Genomic DNA, 12,738 nt, shown 5'->3' on the forward strand with positions numbered 1-12,738 from the left:
GTGATGGTGGTATAAGCCTCCTAAGTCACCCTTACAGATTTTCTTGCCTTAAAGCCCATCTTTAAAAAAGAAAAGGCTGGGAAAACTGAAAGACTCCTTTTGCAGTACTGCATTATAATAGGCCAGCAAAGTTACCTACTGAGCAGTCCACAGTTCTCTATTAATTTTGAAGCACATGTAAAAAAGTCATTTTCTCTCTAGGAGTTTCTCTATCTGTTTTTGCTTAAAGTTAACAAAGTCCAACCCTTAGAAACTATCCCTAATCACTGTGAAAAACTAAATATCTAAGGTGACTGAAGAAATATGGCTAAATTGCTTGTGAAACTGTCACAGCTTTTGTCAAGTGGCTTATATTACCCATCAGTATATCAACGATATCACAGAAAACGTTAAAAATTAAACACGGGGACAAGGCTCCTTTCTTCTCTGTTTCTTAAAATGAACTTGTTATTACCCATCAACTAGTAGCATGCATGTTGTTCATATAAGATAATTGGGAAATACTTCTTCTACTAATCACTTCATCACTTCATCCCTACTTCATCCCTTTCAAACTTTCTGACTAAGTCAGAAGAAGAATATTTCTGACTAAGTCAGAAGAAGATCGATTATTTTAAAAAAGACAAATTCAAATAACAATCTCATTTTTAAAGACAGAAGTTCATTATCACCTTATTCTGTGTAAGAGTGAAGGTGAAGTGTCTTTTGTTTTTTAACCTTCTTAATTTCTTACTGGATTTCTATATGACAGTTCATAACAGCCAAATAAAAATGGCTAATCAAAGAGGTTCACAGGAGTACTGAATTTATTCTAATGACCCCCATGGCAGGGGTGTTGGGTTAGATGGTCTTTAAAGGTCATTTCCGACCCAAACTGTACTGCCTGATTATCTGATCTACTTGGAAACACTCCAAAGCAATACGTTTTAGTTGTACCTCTAGGTACAGCAATCTTTCAATATATGGATTCTTTACCTGATATGAGTAGTACAGAGCTTGCTATTGAGTTGTTTATTGAGAACTTCAGGAGCTAAATGCCAATAACCAAAGCCATGCAAGAGAGGTGTTAATCTCCATTTCTGTATTACCAAGGCACACTCAATCTTAAAATCACAGGCCATGAACAATCTGATTAGTAAGATAAGGAAGGAGAAAGGATCCCATAAACATATAAGTTTCGACATGCATACAACATGCATCTAAGGTTCAACCACACCAAAAATTAACAGGAAAACCCATGTAATGAGAATAAAAAGATTGAAGAGCAAAAACCAGGAAGAACAATTGCACTCTTGTTTGTGGGAGAGACTCTTACCACTAGAGCCAGAAAAACCCAAGTATCTTACTAAAAGCTCTATTCATGAATGACTTACGCTCTACCTAAGTTTGGAAAACCCTGTGAAGAGCGGTTACCACCATCCCCTATGAAATGAAAATTCCTCACCATGGGTTTCTCAGAGCACAATGGGACGACTGTGTGTTTGCTGGGAAGGAACAAGGGGTGGGGCACAGTGCCTCACAAACCATAGCAGATCATAAGGAGCAAGAATTTAAACTCCACACGATCGCAGAATTATAATTTCTGAACGGGAATCGCATCTTGTCAAACTGCTGCTGACAGTCACCCACTCAGCAAAAGGAGACCACAATCATCATCAAAGAAAGCTGTTTTGAGAGTGATTTCAGAACAAATATGCCTTTCATCAATATCTGGCATCAGTAGCTTATCCGCCTTCCCACCTTGTTCTATGAGAAAACACTTACTGAGGTTAGAGTCAGGAAGACTGAGAACTTTGTTGTCCTTTGAATCTACCGCCAAAGTCCTATTTGCACTGCTTGAGGCATTCTCAGGCAATAAAAACCATCATTGCAAAACTCCGTTCCTATACCACTCAGTCGCTACGGTATCTAAGCACCTTTCAGAATGGCATTAAGCAATATAATTAGCATCCGTCATGTGTGCTGCCTTCTCTCATGGGTACATCTATACACGTTTCTCTTCTGTAAATCTATACATGACTATATCTAGGTAGCGCGCAGCATAATTATGAAGCTAAACTTGTCCCTCTTCAACACTGATGCTTTAAGTCTAAAATAAATATCCACTAAGCAGTACTGCTTTGCTCTTAGTAAACTGAGGATAATAAAAACTCATCTTATGTTTCCATGTACAAGCTTAATCAAATCATTTTGGCTGGGATATTGTGTTTGTTTAAGAGCAAGTGATCGGGCGGATAACATCAGAGCTGCATTGATTAAAGTGTATTTGATCACCAAGGTAGATCAGGAAAGTGTTGCAAAATATTGGAGTGGTAGAAACTCAAATGAAGCAGAAATATTAATGCAAAGAAGGCCACAACAGACTTTTAATAAAGAAAACATTGTAGGCAACCTGATGGTATCTAGTAAAAAAAAAAAAAAAGATTTCAAGTATGATATGGTTTCTGTGCATATGGTAGTAAAGAAATGAATTAGGTTTAATCCTCAATAAGATTCAAGTTTTCTGTTAGTATGGATCTCCCTTTTTTTTTTTCTCTCCCCGCTATAAAGCTCATCAACCTGTATTTGCTTAGCACAGATTTGAAAAATAATACTTTAGATTTAGTTGGCACTGAGCAGAAAAACCACTGATGTTAATGTATCAGTTTAACTGCTACCCGAAGAATAATTTTGGTAAAGAAAATGTCCTGGAAAAATATCTTTGTTAAATTAGCAGCTAATGGAGGCATTTCTCTATTCCACGGTTAGGAGACAGACTCCTAACCTTCAAAGAAGTGTGTCCATGAGATGCCATAATGTGCAGAGCTCTGTTGCCTTTACAGGATCTCCATGGGTGTGCAGGTCAAGCCCGCAGAGAATACACTACATGATCAAAGACTTGGATCATGTACAAAGACTTAAAGACAGTCAATGGATAAGCGTGAAAAAGCATGAAAACATGCTTTTCACAAATACACATGGATGTGGAAACTATTGCATTTTTTTGTCAGATAACAGTTATGCCCTGAGGGGAAGAGCACACAAAGGATTATCCAGAGATGTCAAGGAAGATGTATCCATTAGGACAGGAAGGCCTTTAACAATATACAGCTTCTGTAAATGGCTTCATTTTCCTGAAGGGAGACACCCTGGAGTTTTCAACCTAGACTGATAGACCTATTGACTCTCAAAGGAATTTGTCTCTGGAGAGAGAAAAAATGTTAGTACAGAAAATCAAAGATGGAGAATTAATACAAGGCAACGAATTTCTGCTTTCAGCTGGGTGAAGTCACGTTTTGATGGTCGCTTTTAAATGCTTCCAGAGAATGGCCAGGTATCTCCAGCAAACCTGTCTCCAAACAAGTCCTTAATTTACTTTACATCAATTAGTTACACTGCATTGGGCATTTCGAAAGACAACAGGCTGGAAAAAAAGGGAAAAAAACAGACACGTATATCCAAAGAGCAGAAAGGAAAGTCTGGAAAGGCTACCCCTGAGAATAACCATCAACAGAGATGAGATGCATATACATATATATTTTGAAACATACGTTTAGGTACCAGCTTTGTTGGTGCTGTAACATCTGCTTCTCTGTAACAGACTGCTGGATCCATACTGTCTCTGTCAGGAGGAGGGTAAGGTGGGGGTGGGGGGATCACTAACTCGGGTGGACCCCGAGTGGTGCCTCTAGGAGGCTTTTGTGGCACCTGCCGTCCATCACCTACAGGGGGGATCAATCGACTAGTTACTTCAGCGTCAAGACAACGATTGCTACGTTTGCTGTTATTTTTAAAACACACAATGATTTTCCCTTACCCACAACCGAAGTCTTTCTGGATCTAATTCTAGTCTTATTTAGCCCCAAATAATTAAGGGAGAAGGAAAAGCCTGGTCTCTCTTAAATCAACAACAATGGGACCAGAAATAGGCTAAGCACATACGTGTACATCACAGCTAACAGCTGAAATCTTCACTGGTGTTTTGCCAAATATAAGGAAGGATGAAAATTCAAAAAAGAAAAGTGAAAAAAAAGGTATGTAAGAAAATAAAAACAAGAGAAAACTGTTTTATTTTCCGTAAGTGCCAAACTGCATGAATTTGTTGACCTCTAGGATACATTATGTGACCATTTCCCCTCTCTGTAAGAGAAAAAGGAGAATGCCTAAGATCAATATTTTTAAGTAGGTATGTTGACGGGTTTTTCTTTTTGTGAGTAGTTTTTGTATTATTTTGACATTGCGGGGAAACAGCTGATTAAGTCATTTTTTATAAAACTGTTTTAAGCTACCAAAGGAAATGCTCATAACTTGCTGGAGGCTCATTTCAATGCTATGTACAATATCTGCATAAATACGTGCACCGTTGGACTACGCTGCATCAACCATTTGCAATGTTGAAAAGCTGCTGCCAGTTTGTGGTGTACAGACCTAGAGCTATTGCAGCTCAGCAAGTCCTTGGAGGCTGCAAGTCAGCTGAGGAAGCAGGACTGCCTGCTTGTTTTGCTCTCATGCCCTGCCCTAGGCATCTGCTACTGGTCACAGCTGAAGATGGATGCTGGCTGAGATGGACCTCTGGTCTGTGCCATCGCTCCTAGGCTCATGCTCTGGTGCTGCTGAGAAGGGGAATAGCGCCAAGAGGCAGGAAAAAAAAGATTAAGCCATTCTGATTTGTTACTTAGGAGTCACTAGTTTGTAGAGATTGAAGACAATTAAATGCTGGCAAATGTGCAGACTTTTTTTAACTGCTTTGAGGAAATTGGGCACAATGCTTTGGGGTCAGAGTAAGTGGTTCAGTACTGAATGTGCCCCATTCGCCAGTTCGAGGATATTTTTGATTGGTCTTTTGCTTGGATTCATGTGGCTAACTTGGGAGATATACAGGTAGTTTTAATCCTTTTTTCATCATGAGGCTGCCTGTTTCTTGCAGCACTTTTCCCCCCTCACTACTGTCTTGCTTTTTTCACAGCTTTTCTCTCCTGCTTTCAGAGCCATCTGTGCTTTCTCATCATTTTCTTGCAAGGGCCTCAAAGAGAGGCTGTTTTACCAACCTTCCCTCACTGTAACATTTTTTTCTTGTTAATGAATGTATTCATTCAAGAAAGCAGCAGAAAATGAAAAGCACTGGGGATCGGGCTACTGTGGGATGAGTTCTTTGTTGGTGTAAATTAATAAGGCTCCATTAAAGTAAACGATACTACAGAACCCTATGTAACAGAGTCTGGCCAGCTAGCACTTATGTACACAGCACTGAATGGACTAGAAGTGGTTATGCTCTGCTTTATTTCAGCTGTAACGTTATGAGCACTGATACAAAATAAAATTAACACTTACAAAAAGTTGAAGCACCAAATGTCATCAATAAGTGACTTGCAACAGGGCAAGACATGAGGAGTTTCAGGCTGTGGCATCAGCAATAGTTAAAAGTAAGCCAATTTGCTGAAAAACCTTGTATTATATGGCACAGTGATAACATTCCCCTTGGAGGGTTTAAATAAGAGATGTCAATGGAGTCGAGCATGTCACAAGATAATGGACTCCTGCTGCTACATAAATGCTGAGACATTAAATGTGAAGCATTTACTGTAAATAAATGTTGGAACAAAGCCAAGAGGTTTCTTTCTAAACTGTGAGGCTTTCATAATGTAAGCAATTATGTATGACAGGATGTCATATCTGTATGTCTTAGGCACTTTATGGAACATGAGGTCAAAGACATGAACTGAAGTGCACTGAGTGCATTACAGCACTTGAATGCTTCTCTTAATGTACTGAAAAAAACGTTTCAATATGTGGGGTTATTATCTCATATCTTTACCCATCACAAAATCACGTTGTTTGCTAAAAGCATAATCTTGGGGTCCTCACTTGGACAAAGCTCCCACCAACCTGAACGAGCTAGCAGTCAGATCATGACAGAGGTTTGGGAGAACATTTTCCTGCGTGAGAGTAAAGGTGTATCACATACTGCTGAAGACTACAGTTCCCTCATTTTCACCAGCTATGTATGGAATTCCTTTAAGAGAACCAGTTCTCTTCTTCTAGCTAAAGACTCGGGAGAGATTAATTTAGGAACAAATTCAAAATAAAAACTTCACTGACCATCAACTGACTTGATGTCAAACTTTTGGAGGCCTACAGGAAAAGAAAATGTCTTCAGGCTTTAGGAACATGAGGAGAATATGAACTAGCTTAATTGTACCTCAGTTCTAGTAGACCCCATGGCTTCAGTATGGTATTCAGTATTGCCTTGTCTCTCTCTTCACTTTTTACTAGCAAAATGACCATGACCTTAGAGGCACAGAATAGCTACTGCTTTTGAATACCTAACTTATACAATACATTCAAATCATCTGACAAGTGTCATCTACATTTTACTGTTTTCTGGTCCTCTGAATGGTGCCATTAAAATGAGGTAATATAGAAACACTTATTTCCAGACTTTCATTCTGCAATGTAAATGCATTCTCCCCCCCAGCCAAGTTACAACACTTCCCAACTCACTGCATAACAGAATTAAAGAAACTTTGAACAGTGAGTGTTGAAAGCACATGCATGGAATTATACAGGAGAAAACAGCATCTCTCACCCATTGTGCTCTTCCTCTTGTCTTCCACCTCTTCTGTCCTATTTGGCATGGCAGGAGTGGGCGGAGCAGACAGAGTTGGTGGAAGAGGCGCACGCCTCTTCTTTTTCTGTAAATCGTTTAGGGATGCTCCTTGTGAAATCTAGGAAAATTGAAAAATATGCACAGTAAAGGATGTGTGTGTGTGTGTGTTTTTCTTAAGTTACCAACAACAAAAAAAAAAGTGATTGTCATATGCTCCTTGCTAATTTCTTTAGCACACAGCATCACCAAAATATTTATAATACGTATTTATAGTGAGGAGGTTGAAAAGGCAGCCCAGAAGAGCTGTAGCAATGCACTCGGAAGGAATAGAGCAAGAACCTCAGAAATACGTCACAGCAGGACCACCAGTATGCTTCATTTGATGGTTTTGGTAGAAGGGAATTGGTTAGCAACACACAGTTTGACACTACCTGCAATGTTAGGCTTAACCCATTGCACAGTTAAAAACTCCAATCTGTACATGTAGGTAATAAATACTCTAATTTCTTTCATTCTTCTCTCAAACTGATATTTCAGGACTTTTGAGAGACTAACCAAAATTGAAGGTCTGCTTGTATGATGATACGAGATCACAACACACTCTATTTATGTCTACTGGACTTAGACATACTTCTGAAGATCTGTAACACCTCTGCTTCCAATAATTGCGACACACTGGTTGGCCAGCCAAAACTTCATTACTGTTTATACTGCTTTTTAAAATATGGAAAATTTTATTGCAAGCGACTTGGGTTTCACTGCATTGAGTAATATTTTCTGTTGATTATTGGAACTTAGCTCTATTTCCTTTCACCGGAAGAATAATTAAAAAAAAATAAGTAGGAAAATCTGTTGAATTTTTGTATTTGAAAGGTACTGGCAATGCCAGACAGCACCAAGCGCAGCTGAGGCAGAGGGTAATGGAAGCTGCCCACACATAGAATGCTGTTGGCATTCCTCAGTCTTCCCTCACATTGCTTCTCTGCTCTGTCCATCCTGATACTCCACATAGCTGAAGATATCTAATATACAGAATTGCCCAGTGGTTTTCTAATATTACAAAGGTCTAAATAATAGTAATAATCATCATCATCTCCCCTTTAATCCAAAGGGCTAATGATCCCCTAAAATGCATTTGTTGTGGGAGATTTCATTAAATAAATAGTAGCTTCACACTGCTCAAAGCTATTATCAGAGTTCACAGGAAAGGCATTCATTTGTATAAGTCTTTTCATAGACTGAGTGAAAACTCTTAGGATAAATGATTTTTCCAGAGAACAGGACCTGAATAGAGCCTCCCTCACTTAGCCTTCCTTTTTTAAAAGCCCTCAGGAAGGGCTTAAGTTTATAAAACATGGACATTCAGTTCCCACCTTCCAGGACAATGCTCTAACCACTACACCACATGACATTCAGATGCTCTCCATCCGTTCTTAGCGTCCTGCACACAGCAAAACTTGGTAGTAACAGAACTGGAAATAGAGCACGTTAACCAGGATGAGCCGCAGCTTCCTACCAAACAGATTTTGTCACGTGCAGGGGGCAGGGGGTGGGAAAGGAAAAGCTGTCCTGGTTTTGGTACCTGCTACCATGTTTTGTTTTTCTTTTTCACATTAAATATCCACTGGATAGAGTGCACGACTAAAGCCAGTGAGGCCAGTCTAGATAAACCTGGCTAGAGTTAATGGCAAAGAATGTTGGCCAAAACTTCATGGAATTTGAAAAAAATAGCCTCCCCTCCAGGAAAGAGCACCAGGCCAAACATTCAGAAATAGACAGCAAAATTTTAGATCTTATTTGAAAAACTTTTCCCCAAATTAATAATTTTGCTCTCTATTAAGATAGGGCACATCTCCTGATGAAGATACTGTCTGCCACTTGTTAGAAACAGATTACAGTTAACCGAAGTCAGATTTAATATTATTTTTCACAGAATCACAGAATCACAGAATCACAGAATTTCTAGGTTGGAAGAGACCTCAAGATCATCGAGTCCAACCTCTACCTAACGCTAACAATCCCCACTAAACCGTACCCCTAAACTCTACGTCTAAACGTCTTTTAAAGACTTCCAGGGATGGTGACTTTTAATACTTATAGAACCAGAAGGCCCAATACTCAGCTGAATATGGATGGGAAACTCTGTTCAGTGAAACAGACTCATTAGGCTTTGGTTTTGCAGATGAGGAATTACACAGATGACAGCTACCTAATTCTGCATTCTGCTCCATGCCTGTTTGGGGTAATTGGCAAATAAGCAGTTAGAAAAAAAATCACATTCTTCTGTGCTGCCTTTTAGAATAACTAAAGACATGTAAGCATTTAACACTGTATCTTGATTCCTCGGGATACTACCTTACAAAGAGAAAATTATCAATCAAAGTTGGGACTAAAAATTTAAATCTGACCATACTCTCTCCAAAATTCAGTAGCTATGAAGAACCATCTGGTAGACAGGCATTAACTTCCCCAGCACTTCACAAGCATAAGCTATGACTTCAGCAGCTATTTAATAGCATTTTGTAGTTTCCAAATTCACTCCTGTCTCTCCAGGCAGAAAGGTCATTTTATTTAGGGACAAAAATGGATGGGCTGGTGATTTAAATTACAAGCCTAGGAAATCTTGAGAATCAAGGCAGAAAGAAATGTGTTTTTCCACTTGAAATGACAGAGATCACTAGTCAACCTTCACTGAGTACCAGGTGAGTGAAGGATATTATTTTGCCATACAAATTCCTCAAAGATAAATCTCAGCTTTAGAAAGAAGAAAGAATCCTTTACAGAAGCCAACATAAATGAGCTATATGCTTCTTATTTAGTTGAACCTTCTAAGAACATTACATAGATGTATGGATAAACAAAGTGCTACTTCTAAAGAAAAGGATAGAAAATAGCTAGAACACAACTGCAATAATGAAAGTTTGGTCAAATACACACACACAAAAAAAAGCTTTTATCATACTGTCAGCTAAGTGCAGCATACTTCACAAAACCCATAAAGAAGATGAAAAGCTTGCTTAAAGTTAGACATACTACCATGTATGTAAGAAGTGTCTAGTTCAAGAACAGGTTGTAAAAATTGTAAAAGTAGTTCTTTAAAGCCAACCTCGGTAAACCAATGAGGCTAAACATAAATAGAAAAAAAAAAAAAAAGTAAACACAAAGAACATTGTTTCCTTCTTGCAATTGTATATACCAAAACAATAGAACTTGAAAATAATTTGTTATGACTCGTTGCTTCTTTTATAAAGAAATCAAGCCTTAACAACACTATCTGAAGTAATTTCCCATCCAAACTTTGTTACAGGATGCCCCCTCTGAGAGTAACAGAGTATTTCCTATTCTTAGCACGTGTGCTTTACCTATCTAGAGTTAGATGGCATTATTAGGTGAGCTTCCAGTTATGCAACAAATACATAACTTTTAAAGATGTTAGTGACTGTTCTCTGACTATAACTAATAACATCAACTGAGCTAGAGATGAATAAAGTGGTCCAAAAGGACCTAAATCAGAGAAATACAGCAATTTCTATTCCCATATTGATCATACCAAATATGATGCAAAAACAAACAAACAAACAAACAAACAAACAAAAAACACACACATTTTCCATTAAATTCACATCATGGCTCACATACTGTTTGAAATATACTTTCAATATTGCAGACAAAATATTTGAGGAATATGCTGAATGTGGTGTACCTCTCTGAAAGCTCAAAACCTTTATTAAAATTTGAGGGCTTAAAATAAAATTTCAGAATATATAATATTCAATGCCAAAATAACAAATTCATAGGGAGGCTATGTGCCAAAACTGTGAGGAAGGGCACCCTACAAAGCCAGTGCTTGAAAATACGAATCAGTAGCATTTGATAGTCATCTCACTACTTTACATCTTGCAAAAGGCTTGTGGATACAGTACCAGTGGATGTGTAAACAGTGGATGTGTTCATGGCACCAAGCCTGCCAGAGTACAAGAAGTGTTTGAAAAACACTCTCAGGCATATGGTTTGATTTTTGGGTGGTCCTGTGTGGAGCCAGGAGCTGGACTTGATGATCCTTGTGGGTGTCTTCCAACTCAGGATATTCTATGACTCGGTGATTCTAAACTGATATTTTTTTTCATGTGTAAGAATCCAGTATTTTCTTTGGGTTAGATTGCAATGAGTATGTATTCATGAAAAATCATTGAACCATAGAATGGTTTGGGTTGGAAGAGACCTTGGAAGACCACCCAGTTCCAACCCCCTGCCATGGGCAGGGACACGTCCCAACAGACCAGGTTGCCCAAAGCCCCATCCAGCCTGGCCTTGAACACCTCCAGGGATGGGGCATCCACAGCTTCTCTGGGCAACCTATGCCAGTGCCTCACCACCCTCTGGGTGAAGAATTTCTTCTGAATATTTGATCTAAATCTCTCCTCTTTTAGTTTAAAGCCATTCCCCCTTGTCCTGTCACTATCTTCCCTGACACAGAGTCCCTCCCCAGCTTTCCTGCAGGCCCCCTTTAGGCACTGTCAGGCCGCTGTAAGGTCTCCCAGGGGCCTTCTCGTCTCCAGGCTGAACAACCCCAACTCCCTCAGCCTGTCTTCATGTGAGAGGTGCTCCAGCCCTCTGATCATGTTTGTGGCCTTCTTTTAGACTGATCATCTTCATCTTTTGGACTCATTCTAGAACATCCATGTCCTTCTTGTGCTGGGGGTCCCAGAGCTCAATGCAGTGCTCCGGGGGGCACTCATGAGAGCAGAATAGAGGGGGAGAATCACCTCCTTTGACCTTAATGGATCCTTGAAAAGTGCACATAGTGCATCTTTGTTAAACAACAGAATACAGTAATGTTGTAAGTCCTATAGTCTTATCTTGCCCAGTAAAGTACGAAGCAACTACCAAGGTATTTCAAAATGGTGATACCAGCAGGTAAAAATGCTTAAGCTAGTGTTAAAAGCCCAGCTGGATTTTGTGGACTTGAGGGGAAAATATCAGGAAACTGCTATACTAGATGGTGAAGACCAACTTGAAGCTTTCTATGAACCTTTTCTATGCCTTTCAAGCAACATGCTTTGTCCATTTATTGAATAGCTGAGGGAGATTTCATCATCTTCAACAATTGCTGTGTTGGGACACATAGACCTGGGGCGAATAGGAGACAGAAGAGACACATGTACTTTCTGCAGGGCTGAGAAAGAGCTTGGAAAAAAGCTGGGTGATCCCAGCTGAGAAGCACAACTAAGGACACAAGGAGGGAAGAATAACCTAAAAATTGCCATGGAAAGACCCTCTTGGATTTGTGCATTAAAAGCAAACAGCACCTACAGTTACTTGGAACAACTGTGGGTATCTGTATTGTAGTTGGTGTCTACACCTACTGGAGAAAGCTTTGTCAATTGATAGACAAATATAAACTGTTCTAACAGAAGCCCTCCTCCACCAGTGGATCTAGTCAATATGTGATTGAAGTGTTAAAAAAAGTGCATAGCTTGTCTTTCAAAATCCAAACTACTTTTCGTAGTATTTTCATAAAAATGAAAAAAAACGTTTGTCTTAGAGCAACAGATTTTTCCTTTCACTCTCACTGTTATCATTTTTACCATAGACCAGGAAAAATGGAAACTTGAAAACCTAACAATTTTCCAGAGTTTGCTTTTTATCAAAATCACCCTTAAAGCTATTTTCTTTCTGGTCAAACGTTGCAGCTACAGATGATACGCTTATTCTATCAGCAACAGGATTAAGGACTGTTTTTAAAGGATGTCCCATGATGGCTTAGCATATATGAATCAAATATTTTATAGTAAATTATATAAATTGTGTGAAGTAAGCTTATACTCTCTTGCTCCTTTTTCTCTCTCTTTTTTTTTTTTTTATGCAACATGTCAGGATCTTTTATTATTTTTCAGAATGCTCTTATTTTTGTAACTTCTGTCTAATTTGTATGTAAAACATGTTCAGGGAAACAGTGAGTGATTATTTGTAAAAAATATTTTTAGAAGCAAATTAAGAGGATTGGAAAAAGAACACACATGGATTCAATCACAGGCATGCCCTAACTACAAACTGATTTCTGTCATCCAATACAGACTAGACACACTTAAAAAAGCCAGATTTCAATACACCTGCTGATGATGATACTGTGTGGGGTCAGAATGCCTTTT

General features: G+C 38.9%; 1 protein-coding gene across 5 annotated transcripts in view; it reads right to left on the reverse strand.

Annotated features, from left to right (window-relative positions):
* Positions 1-12,738, reverse strand: part of COBL (cordon-bleu WH2 repeat protein) — a 197,719-nt gene that overhangs the window by 43,319 nt on the left and 141,662 nt on the right. For 4 of the 5 annotated variants that reach the window (XM_032182843.1, XM_032182845.1, XM_032182844.1 and 1 more), the window contains exons 8-9: positions 6,566-6,704; positions 3,531-3,701 (exon numbers count right to left, since the gene is read on the reverse strand). In XM_032182843.1, the coding sequence (XP_032038734.1) occupies positions 3,531-3,701; positions 6,566-6,704 (310 nt within the window). The remainder of the gene's footprint in view (positions 1-3,530; positions 3,702-6,565; positions 6,705-12,738) is intronic. The other variant, XM_032182846.1, reaches the window with a different exon arrangement.

This window comes from Aythya fuligula, chromosome 2 (assembly GCF_009819795.1).
Source record: "Aythya fuligula isolate bAytFul2 chromosome 2, bAytFul2.pri, whole genome shotgun sequence".
Classification (NCBI taxonomy): domain Eukaryota; kingdom Metazoa; phylum Chordata; class Aves; order Anseriformes; family Anatidae; genus Aythya; species Aythya fuligula.